The sequence below is a fragment of the Syngnathus scovelli genome, chromosome 2 (genome assembly GCF_024217435.2).
Source record: "Syngnathus scovelli strain Florida chromosome 2, RoL_Ssco_1.2, whole genome shotgun sequence".
Taxonomy (NCBI): Eukaryota; Metazoa; Chordata; class Actinopteri; order Syngnathiformes; family Syngnathidae; genus Syngnathus; species Syngnathus scovelli.
Window position 1 is genome coordinate 23278866 of NC_090848.1, and position 12631 is coordinate 23291496.

Below are 12631 nucleotides of genomic sequence, written 5' to 3' on the forward strand. Positions count from 1 at the left end.
CGCTCTCTCTCTCGCGCTCTCTCTCTCGCGCTCTCGCTCGCGCTCTCTCTCTCTCTCTCTCTCTCTCTCTCTCTCTCTCTCTCTCTCTCTCTCTCTCTCTCTCTCTCTCTCTCTCTCTCTCTCTCTCTCTCTCTCTCTCTCTCTCTCTCTCTCTCTCTCTCTCTCTCTCTCTCTCTCTCTCTCTCCCTCCCCCCGGTCTCCCTCTGCTTCTTTCTTTTGACACTGGTGACGGGGCACGACACAGAAGTAGACTTTCATTTCCAGCACGCACGCACACACACACACACACACACACACACAGTGAAACAGTAGACACATCCCCTCTATGCATTTTTAAAAGCTCAGCAGGTGATGGGAACACTTAGGTCGGGGCTCTTTGTTCGCAAATAAGCTCGGCAAGTGATCAGGTGAGTCCAAAATGTTTATTTACAGAGGCTAATAACATTTAATGGTTGTTTGTAAAGCTTGATTCTTTCAGAACTATAGTGTAAGAGCGTTGCATGATATTCCGCGTTTGTCAAAGGATTGGTTTGATTTTAGTAGTCGGGCTGTGATTCAGTTTGCTTTGGTAACAAAAAAGAACCTTCAGTCACAACGGATCAGCTGGATTTATTTGAGATAAAGACTTACCTCAAAGGGGGATGCTCATTTTATACTTAATCCTGTTTTTCACTTGCATTTGCCGAGAAAGGAGATAATACCTCGCTGTACTTCAATCATTAAAAAGGGGTGACATTCTATCTGCGGCAAGGTTTATGAGCGACCACCATCCTGCCATCACCTTCACCGCGCATGTGAAAGAACAAGCTCCCAGCTTGAGAGTCTTGTTAGTAGACACGTCAGGATGCCCGGAGCCGATGCCGCCAGCCAGGAGGGTTCTTGCAAGGCCTTGTGTCGAAACCTGGTGTCCCAGAACGGCCTGCAGAAAGAGACAGCTGATATCTCGCAGTCTGTCCTCTACACCTCCCTGATGGGGCTTCTGCTGGTCGCCGACAACGAGGTGTGTGCAACGTAATCATACATAATGGAACAAATCCATAGTTTGTCTATTTGAGGATTATAAGAAACTGTATGAGGGTTGGCAACCTTAACTCATTCACTGCCAATGACGGCTATGGATGTCAAAGATTAATTTTAAGAGAGCTGGCAGTGAATTAATTGGATAGGAGTAATTTTTACATCTAAAATTATATTTCATATGTAATTTTTTTGCACTTTTATGTATAAAAATAAAACTACAGTGTTGCATTTGTGACTCAATGAACTGCTAAAAACAATTTGAATGTGGTTGTGCACTGTGACTGGTTGTCAACCACTTGAGGTTGTTTTCTGCCTTTTGCCCGTGATTATTTATTTATTTTACAAGAGCACCACAGTCTTCAAGTTTAGGATTTTATTGAAGAATGAACAAAGCAATTTATAATTGAATACTAGTTATTCATCTTCCCGAGTTACAGAGAGCCCCATGTGGTCCCCAAACTGCAGGTTGCCGACCTGCAGTTTGAGAATACACACATTGACATGCCATGTGTTTAAGCACATGTCAGCACTCCGGGGGCTCTAATAGGATGAATGTTTGTGGCTGACCTCCTTTTGGACTTTCTTGTTTTACTAATGAGATAAGATGGCTAAATCTGTCCTAGTGTGCACATAAATAGACCCTCTGACACGCTGGGGTTAATGCAGACGCAAGGGCGTCAAAGGATACGACGCACAGATTGGTTTCATCATTCTCATATGGTATTTTTGTTTTTAGAAGGAGCTCCTTGCATTAGGAAGCGGAAGGCTTGGTCTTAGAAACATCGGCAACACAGTGAGTAAAGCATTTTATTTCCAAAGCGTGATTTGGAGTCCTCATGTTTACTGATCCTCTTTCTTGCTGTAGTGTTTTTTGAACGCAATAGTTCAGTGTTTGTCTCATACTCGCGGCCTGCGGGACTACTGCCTCCTAAAGTCCTACATACAGGACAAATTCTCCAAGGAGGAGCCAAGACTCACAGAAGGTAAGTCTATCATTCCACATTTACTTTTGTATCCAGTCCTTTTTGCTGACTGTTATTCTCCTCCAAAACAAGCTTTCTCTCAGGTATTGTCTGGACTTTGGGATTCAAAAGAAGAGGACACCGTTGTGAATCCAAGACAGTTTTACAATACTTTCCGAGATGTTGTGCCTTATTTCAGTGGTTACAGGTAGGATATCCGGTACTATCAATATGTAGTTCCTTTTTCTCTGTCTAAACTAAACTTCACCACTGTAAAAAATGTCTTTACTTCTATTATGAGGGGTATATTTTCTTTGTGTTTGTTTATTTGAGGAGGAAAAAACCCCATACATTTTGATGTTAATCGTAAGGTTTAGGTCAGGGATGGGCAACTGGTGGCCCCTTGCAGGGATTGACTTTAGCTTTAAGTTGTAATACCACCAATCACCACTAAACAGCGAACATGATTGAGGTGCATTTACATTGGGTTTTGCACTGCTGTATACTTTTTTTGCGGATTTGGAATGGTAACAGGCAAACATAGTGCCTCAATTATATATATATATATATATATATATATATATATATATATATATATATATATATATATATATATATATATATATATATATATATATATATATATATACTACCGTTCAAAGGTTTGGGGTCACATTGAAATTTCCTTATTTTTCAAGAAAAAGCACTGTACTTTTCAATGAAGATAATTTTAAACTAGTCTTAACTTGTGGTAAATGACGATTCTAGCTGCAAATGTCTGGTTTTTGGTATAACAATATATAATATATATATATATATATATTATATATACATATATATATATATATATATATATATATATATACATATATATATATTTATATATATATATATTTATATTTATATTTATATATGTGTGTGTGAGAAAGTAATTTGTAAAAAAAAATTCTTGCACTTATTGTTGGTTCAGCACTGTTCTGTCCTTAAATGGTCATTTTTGATACAAAACAGCTGTTAAAAAATTACATTGGGTTAGGATAGTGGATGTCCCGTACGTGCATTGAAAACTGTATTATCAAAAACAAAGTATATTAAGAGCATTTGCATGTAAGCAAGTATTTTGTGAATATTCAAAATATTTTTGTAATATATTTTGTTAGTAAATGTTTGGTAATATGTATTTGTTTGTCTGTCTGTCTGTCTGTTTGTTTGTTTGCCTGTTTGTTTGCCTGTTTGTTTTCTGACTTTCCTCCAGTCAGCAAGATGCTCAGGAGTTTCTCAGGTTCCTTTTGGAAAAGCTACACAGTGAAATCAACCGCAAGCCCTACATTCAAAGACACCCAAAGGACCCAGAGCAAAAATATGCCAGATTTAGGTGAGAATGCAAAGTTTTTCATAAAGCCAGGACTCTTGTATGAGTCCATTCATTTGAAACCCCTCATTAGGATATCTGAGGAGGCAGCCGCAACATGGAAGAAGCACTTAGAGAACGACGACAGCAAAATCGTCGGTAAGAAGCGCACTGGTGTCATCCTTTGCCTGCTTGACAGCTAAACCACCTTTGCCCTCCTGACAGATCTATTCTCGGGCCAGCTGCGCAGCTCGCTACACTGCTCCGTGTGCTCGCACTACTCCAACACATTCGATGTGTTCTGCGACCTGTCGCTGCCCATCCCAAAATACTGCACTAGTGGAAATGTGACGCTCAAGGAGTGCCTGGACTACTTCTCGCAAGAGGAGAGACTGGACAAAGAGAATTCACCTGTGAGTTTATGGGGAATTTAACAGGAATGACTCGTGATTCATTCTGTATTTTGCAAATTTCCACTTAAATATGAATAAAATATATACCCACACCATGGGTGGGGATAGAGATAACCAATACTTTTCAACAAAATTAACTGTAGTTTCTAATATTGTCCACTCGAGGTCGCACTGATCGTACTTCACGTTCTACTCAAGATTTGCTTTTGAAGACAAAAAGTCTCCAAATTTGTGAAGCAAAATGTCATTCTAAATGCTGTACCGTGTTTGCACTACTCTGTGTGCGTGTGTGTAAATTAATTTCTCCTGTAGAAATATTAAAAAAAATATTGAATATAAATGTCAGTTACCGCTTCAGTTTGAATGAGGTTGGTTTGCTAGATTTTTTTTTTCATGCACTGCCCCATCTTGCATGTATTTTTTAGTTTGTATGGTGGGATGAGTCACTTTACGCACTTTGCAAACGGTGAGGACAAATGAAGTCATGCAACTGTGACATTTGACCACTCACATCGCCCTAAGAACTAAATGCCACGGTGGCTTTTATAGCTCGCCACTGTGGCTTTTATAGCTCACCACTGAATGTGATTGCGCATGTAGACGTGTTGACATAACATGTGGCAGCCACACATTCCTGCTTATTTCACAAAGTCCATGCCAGCCCACATGTTACTACAGCCTCCTTTCAGAGAAGTCGGGTTGACTAGGCCGGGCAGAAATTGTCATACCTCCAAGCCACACCTATTTCCCACTAAAAATATGAAAACAAAGCAAATTAAGTGAAGAGTTGTACATAGCTGCATAGAGGAATTTACTGTGAGCCAATTTGTAACTTATTTTCAAGTGTTGTGTGTTTCAGATGTGCGAGAGATGTAACAGGCATACAGAGAGCACCAAACGCTTGTCCATCCAGAGGTTTCCCCACATAATTGTGATACGTATCCTCAAGCATACGTCTTATGAATTAACCTGCAGTGGCTTATGTGAATGATATCATTATCATACTTAACACGCTCAATTAGATCTGAACCGTTTCACAACGACACGATGGTCGATCAGTAAAAGCACCACCTACGTCTCCTTCCCACTCACCAACCTTGACCTCGGGCCCTACGGTCCTGTTGACTGTGGTAAGACTTCTGTTTATGTGTGGGTTAACTATGTGGAGAGCTGTCGAAATTAATTGACTAATCGACGAGTAATTGAGGATTAAATTTATTGACAGCTATTTTTAAAATCAAGTAATCATTTAGCCCTATTTTTTAAACTGAGTATGGTCCAAATCTTCTAATGTCAGCCTCTCAACAGCAATTATTCATTATTTTTTGTAAGCTGTCATAAAAAAACTAATTATCTTTTGTGTTTAATCAAAACAAGACATTTGCATAAATCTGCTTATTCTAAGGAAAACAATAATCGCACTCGTAACTGAATCAGTTTCAAAATAGTTAATCCCTCTTGTGTGATATTGTTTATTGCAGTGGTTCTTAACCTTGTTGGAGGTACCGAACCCCACCAGTTTCATATGCGCATTCACCGGACCCCTCTTTAGTGATAAAATATTTTTTTTAAATTCAAGACAGATATATTTTTACTGGTGCACAAAATGAGCCGTGCATGAACAAAACCAACACAATGCATGAACTCACAACAGATTACATACTGGCAAATCAGAATTTACACGAAAAATCAGGTTTATTCGGACCTCCTCAGTGGAGGTTCTGTCGAACCCCTGAGACCACAGGTGTCAAACTCAAGGCCCGGGGGCCAGATACGACCTGCCACATCATTTTATGTGGCTCGCGAAGACAAATTGTGTATCAAATTTGTGTGTCATTACTAGAATTGCAAATTGTCTTCACTTTTAATATTATCTTTTTTTACAAATATTTGACCAGTTTTTACTCGTCTAATTTGAAAACGAGTTATTTGTTTGTTTTGTAGCTTTTACTGTATATAATATGCGGTGCTCATACATTTATTTAGGTTGACAGTCATATTGGCCCTCCGAAAGAAGCTATGACTACAATGCGGCCCGCGAAAAAAATGAGTTTGATACCCCTGCCGGAAACCGACTCACCGAACTCCCAGATTAAGAACCACTGATTTAATGGTTTTGTAATACACGTTCATGCCAAATGAAATTTTATCTGACTATCGGTGAAAAATCGATAGAATTATTGATTCTAAAATATTCGATAGTGACAGCCCTGTGTCACTGTCGTTGAATTTGTGTAATAAAAGAAAAGTACACATCCAGAGTTTACATTGTCTGAAATATAAAACAGTCCAACAGAGTTTTTTTTTTTTAACTTGTATCTCTAAGAGGCGGCTCGGTGGCGCACTGGGTAGCACGTCCGCCTCACAGTTAGGAGGGTGCGAGTTCGATTCCACCTCCAGCCCTCCCTGTGTGGAGTTTGCATGTTCTCCCCGGGCCCGCGTGGGTTTTCTCCGGGCACTCCGGTTTCCTCCCACATTCCAAAAACATGCTTGGTAGGCCGATTGAAGACTCCAAATTGTCCCTAGGTGTGAGTGTGAGTGCGATTGGTTGTCTGTCTCTGTGTGCCCTGCGATTGGCTGGCAACCGGTTCAGGGTGTCCCCCGCCTACTGCCCGATGACGGCTGGGATAGGCTCCAGCACGCCCGCGACCCCCGTGGGGACTAAGCGGTTCAGAAAATGGATGGATGGATGGATGGATGTATCTCTAAGAATTAGAAAGCGACTGAGCTGAAAGAATCATCTTTGCATCTCTGTATGTCCCTAAAGAAGCAGTATTGTATGACTTATATGCAATATGTAACCACGTGGGGACTGTCAACATGGGCCACTACACAGCCTGTTGTTCCGATGAGAACGGATGGTGTTACTACAATGACTCCAGGTGGGACTGCCTTAAAAACATCTGTATCGATGCACCTTTCGCTCTTCTCATGCTTAATTTATTTTCGACCCACAGTGTGTCAGCAGTTTCTGAGACCCAGCTTCAGACCAATCAAGCCTATGTGTTGTTCTACCAGCGCAACATCACTACAAGGAAATAGACCCCTGAAAACCAGAGTTTTTTTTTTTTTTTTTATCACAGTGCAACCAAGCTTGCGGTTATAAACTTTTTAATCACAAGGTCGAAAAAGCAGATGAGATAACCACAGGGGGGGGGCGGGTTGTCAAGGAGAAGAATCTGAAGAGAGGGCTAAGACAGCTGAGCTGCCTTAAGAATAATTATTGAAAGGCCTGCATGTGAACATTATGATTCATGATTGATGAGATTCAAGCTGGATAAACGACCACATCAACCACCTTAACTCAAGATCTCAAGGACACAGAACTATTGGACAATCATTGTATCATACTTGTTTTATTTTGTTTCCAATCTTTGTGCCACCATTTTATTGAAGGGGGTAAAAATAGACCATAGAAATAAAGGTATCTTCTTTTTTTTTTTTAAATAGATGTTTTAAAGTGAATTCCCATCCATTGTATTTTGTTCTGCTTATCCTACGTAGTGTCATTGCTCCCCAGAAACCGAACGCAGCTAAACGTTTTTGCTATACGTGAAGTCTTGAGACCTCGCGGGGCACTGGCCAGGGATTTGGATCCTACCAACACAATTTTACTTTAGGCCCAACCACTTCAATGTCAGAAATTCAAAGTACCGTATTGGTCCAAATATAAGACAACCTGACTATAAGACGACCCCCTCTTCTTCAAGACTAGTTTGAAAAAATACTTTTTGAACACCAAATTTAATTGTTATACAGAAAATAATTACAGTACAACTGAAACAAATGATGCTGTCGAGCTATTAATAGCGGCTGCTCTGAGGACCACGGAAAGCTTTTCTCTGATTGTGAGCATTTTTTAGGTGATCTTTTTGAGCTCTCCATCTCTGTACATTACACTCTGTGGCACCATATTTCACAGCCGTTTTGCAATTGTTTGAAGACTCTGCCTCATTTATCACCATCATCTTGAAGATTGCATCATAACTTCTCCTTAGCTGACGGTTAACCTGGCCGATCTTCGACCTACTTTTCTCTAGATTGTCGCTACGTTTCTGTTGGGGGAAGGTATGCTCTTTTCGCCGGGTGTCGGTCATGTTAGAGATTTGCTCACTCCAACTTATTTTGCAAGAACCACACGGGAGACAGGCAAGTTCTTTTAGACACCTGCAGGTGGAGAGTTCACTCGCTCCAGAATGAAGTCTGACTCAGGCCTCTTGCAGGAGCATTTTTATTGAGAGAAACAGAGTGGGGGTTGAGAGTGGGCGTGAGAGCAGACAGGATGGGGCCGAAGGCCCTGGCCTGCTGATCAAAGCACAGCAGGGGGTCTTTCACGATGTTGTGTAAGCAAAACAACTTTGATTGCTTCCTCTGCAGCTAGTCAATCAGTTCAAAAGATCTTAGCACTTTGTTCTACTACTTTTGTTAAGACAGGACAGGCGAGGGTAATTATTACAGGTTACATTCCAACATAATCCTACGATAAAGATAAACTGGAAAACCCTAACATCTCCCTCCTGTTTTATCATATGATTATGTCACCCCAAACAACAAAGACAAGTAAGAAAAAAACATATATATATGTATAATGAAGAACGAAGAATAGTAAAAATAAAAACAACAAACAATGATAGCAACACTTTCCAGTGAAGATGAGGCATTACCTCAACACCCCAGATCAAACTTATTGTGTAAGCGAAAAACCTGCTGGCCAGATGTCATTAGCAGGAAAATTCTTACACGGCCCCTTTGCCACAGGCGACCAGAATACTATCAATAAAAAAATAAAAAGAAAAACACAGAAACAGGACATGATTGTATCCATCACTTGCGAAGCATATTTGATGGTCAAATCAACAAGTTTCCGTAATACATGCTCAACAGAACAGCATCTACGCAATCCACGTCTCATTATCATTATCACATCTGTCACGTCTAAGAAGTCGTATACGTGCTCGTGTTCTCGTCAGGTGATGATGTTCTAGTCTGTAGGTGAGGTCTGTCACACACACTGGCGCACACACTCGTGTCCAGTTGGCAGGCAGCATCGGACAACTCTTCTGAAACTCTGGATGAAGTAGGTCCCGTCCGATGTTGCAGCCATGTTGGTAGTAGAGCCCTTACACCTTGAAAACGGCTCTCTCATCCTGGCACACAGCGGTGATGTCCAAAGCTCCCATCCAGTTTCCTCCTGGAGAGCAGTCGTCGTTAATGCATTTGTGGGTCCTCCAACCTTGGATGCAACATGTGTAGTCAGCAAGACTTGGAATGGTCCCTCCCGCCGTGGCTGGCCCAGTTCCTTCTTTTGATGACCTTGGTGTAGACCCAGTCTCCTGGATTGATGGGGTTGTCGACCTGTGAGGAGGAAAGATCAGGCGGCAGTAAATTTGTCTTTGACACAGTTTGAGCGCCCTGAACATATAATCTGCCAAGGACTGCTCTTCATCTGTTGCTTGCAACTCTCGTAGTCAATTGTAGTGCCCATTTAACTGGCAAATAGGAATGTTTGCGGGAAGAGTTTGAACACTTCCTAATGATTCCCTTTAACGAAAGACTATTTATGACAGGGGCGTTCCCATTTATTGCCTCCTGGTGTAAAAGAGATTGTCTTATCCATGCCTTCTTTCTCCTCACACGCTCGCACCCACACAGGGTGTGCGCACACACACACACACACACACACACACACACACACACACACACACACAAAGGGATTCTAATCCATCTCTCATGTAGCTTCTTTTGATAGAATCTCCTATTGGTAACTGTATAGCAGACGTTTTAGCATATAATCCCATACTCTGCTCTCACTTCTACGTTTTCATGTCGGTGCAGTCGTAGGTGGCCCCTATTGCAGTGATTGTCTTGTTAACTGTCGCCTTGTGACTCCTATGCATGATTGTGTGAATGTCAAAAATTGAACGTACCTAACTTTCTGACCATCCAACCTCCACTGTGGTACAAAAAACCTTACTATTGTATTGAGTAGGTACATTGAGCAACCTAGCTTCCTCCTGACTGCCAAATGCCCTGTTCTAAAATTTATATAACTCGACCTCTAGTTCTCAAGCTTGATGAGCCAAAATATCAGATCTTGCTCTTGTTTCCTACCGTTTTAGCCTATTTGTTTTATCCAAATCCGTTCAATCTCTGATTATAATCTGTAGCCCTACGTATTTTTCAATTTTTTATTTATTTATTTTTTATTTATCAAATCTCCTCAGTTCTGTTAAACTCAGTGCACAATGAACCTCCCTTCCACTTTGAACCAAGCTCCACCAAATTTGGTAACGCCAAGGAGTGCGATTTGGTTGTCGGACACTCCAAGTCCATTTCTTTTTGCCGCACTTCACCCTCTCACGTTGGTGTTCTTTGGCTGTTGCTTCAGAGCGACCCCATCCATCACTCTTGAATGAGTCCATTGTTCAAATGAGTCAATTTTCATCATTGTGAGTTCCTCCGTTTTTCACTGTCTTTTCCGTCCCCGAGGATGTTGTATTTCCTCCGGAGTGTACTTGTCCTCCTCCAAGCACAACAGCAGTCTTTTCTTGTCCTTCGCCAAAGGCCAAAGGTGCTTCAGAGCCAGGCACCATTTTGTGGTTGTTCACGGCTGCAGGCGAAGTCTCGGATTGGATTTCAGGGACCCTGACACTGAGAATGACAGGCTGGGACATCAAACTTGTAAGACTATCTCCAAATGTAGCTGCTTCCATCAATTTGCTGGTAATGTTTGTTTACCAAACTTCAAATTCTTCTAATAACAGCGGTCTCGTTTTTATATCGTAAATCCTGCAACTCATCCTATTTTTGAGCTACATTTTATCTATAGTTCCAATTTAATCGGACAGTATGTTGTCTTCAGTATCATTATTGAAAATCAACTCATCGAGGTCTGCGTTCCACATCAAGCCCTGATCTGTATGTCTTGACCTCTCACATGTTATTGTCATGCTTGCTCAAAAATGTGACTTAGAGTATGGTGCTGTGAATTCTCAATCTCCCCAATGAAATTGGATCCCACCTCGTAGTTCTTATCGTTCTCATGTTCCTGTTAGCCTGTAATTGTCCAAATCAAAAATGTTTTCTTTTAACTGTCTTTCTTTTGAACCTCTAAATCTCTCGTGTTGCTAACCTATCTACACCAGAATAAAAAATTTACCACAGTATAACACCAAATGTATTCGAAAATTCATTGTCATAAAGTGTTGTATTATTACTATCTTCCACTATCTGTCCTACTCACTCCCTCCTTTTGAGGCTTGGCAACGCCCATGCCTCACACCTTGACAAACTTTTTGGGAGAATGCGTTCTTTACTACATACGATTCCATCATCATTTAATTTGACTTTCTGTCCAAAACGCTTCTCAATTTCTCAGTTCACACATCTTCTACATGTGTTACTGGTTCTCCAGTTTTTTATCTAGTTAATTATCAATCCAAAAGCTACGTGTTTCTTTCTAACATTCAACCTGTTCAAAATCACTCTTTCATCAAAGTCGCTCTACTAATTTTCCATAGTAGTCGCCAACGACTTCAACCATTCAACCTTTCATTCAGGCAATCATTCATCAATGCTCATCATATGCATCTCACACAGTCTCCAAAAAGGATTCTTCCTATCACATTGGTCCCAATTCATCCAAGCTCACCACACAACATTCATATATCATTTTCAACTCAGGTTTCCTGGTAGAACAATCCACCAATTCAAAAAAAAATTAACTAAAACAAACAATTGGCAAATTAATCTGAATTTTTTTCTTTGTTTTTAAATTTGAAGAACTCAATCTCTCAGATTTAGCTTGCATTTAGAATTTTGTATAATCTTATAACACAACCAATCAATTATTCCTATTAAATGTAGCATTGCAAAATCTTAAATTCACAATTTAGCTTCTTCCAATTCCTGAAAGCATGTTCTGTCGTTTTTTTTTTTTCTTCGAATTTCTCATGTGGGCTCGACACTTAACATGCACTAGTGTGGATTAGTTTCTGCTCGCAAACAGATTTCTCTCTTTTTCCTCTCATTTTTATCTTTCAAAATCATTTCTGTTCTGCGGTCCAAATTGGATAGACCACAGTCTAGCAAAAAAAAAAATTATACTAAAACTTTAGCCAATGTTCATCATTTTAACATATACGCACACACATGCACAGCTCTCGCACGCAAAAGGTAGTTCCCAGCACCAATGATTCGCCACAGGCTGGCCATTTCCTGTGGTCGATCATGAGCTGGTCCCTACCATGCACACGAGGACAGCACATTCTAATTTTATTTATTTATCTTCTAGAAGCAAGTTGCATTTCTTTACCACTTGATTTGCATATTTTAACTTTAGTGTAACACAAATTTGAGCTCTAGTCATTTGTAATTTGGGCATACAAACAGCATTGTCATACTTCTTGGATGGACAGGACTTCTAATAATCTAAAAAAAAATTCTAATAATCTGACAATGACATGTTTTGTTGTCATATGGGCATCTATTCTTTCTTTCTCTGTATGAGCATAAGCGGTCAAAGAGGAGGAAGCTTGTCATGCTAAAAATTTGGCTTTTCCTCTGCTCCTTCCTCCACCCTTTGATTGGTATTGTTTTGCAAAACGACACTCTCGTGCAAAGTGTCCTCGTCTCCCACAGTTCCAACAGTTGTCTGAATCTGATGGGGGTTTTAATTTGAATGGTGGCTTGCGACGTTGTTGGTATCTAACTCTTCCTCTGCCCCTTTGGGAACTTTGGTAGAAGATCGTTGTATCTTCATTTAGGTCATTATCATCATCTAGATGAAATACATCAGAACTTTTGCCTTTCTCAATCCCTTTATCAGCGTCTCTGGGCCACTGCATGTTTTTTGTAAACCAAGCAGTGTCCGCTTCCACCAAGTG

The 12631-nt window shown here is 40.5% G+C and overlaps 1 protein-coding gene across 4 annotated transcripts; it reads left to right on the plus strand.

Moving 5' to 3' along the window:
• Nucleotides 1-34: 34 nt before the first annotated feature.
• usp21 (ubiquitin specific peptidase 21) lies at nucleotides 35-7211 on the plus strand. 4 transcript variants are annotated; one of them, XM_049754745.2, is made up of 12 exons: nucleotides 35-407; nucleotides 728-1000; nucleotides 1757-1813; nucleotides 1886-2003; nucleotides 2076-2190; nucleotides 3238-3357; nucleotides 3428-3492; nucleotides 3559-3746; nucleotides 4606-4684; nucleotides 4769-4876; nucleotides 6514-6628; nucleotides 6704-7211. In XM_049754745.2, exons 2-12 carry the CDS (start codon nucleotides 845-847, stop codon nucleotides 6786-6788), a joined length of 1206 nt encoding a protein of 401 aa, XP_049610702.1. In that variant the 5' UTR covers nucleotides 35-407; nucleotides 728-844; the 3' UTR covers nucleotides 6789-7211. The 4 variants fall into 4 exon arrangements, with proteins under 4 accessions (XP_049610702.1, XP_049610701.1, XP_049610704.1 ...); XM_049754744.2 differs by having other exon boundaries at nucleotides 752-1000; XM_049754747.1 differs by lacking the exon at nucleotides 35-407 and having other exon boundaries at nucleotides 909-1000; nucleotides 3242-3357.
• Nucleotides 7212-12631: the final 5420 nt, after the last annotated feature.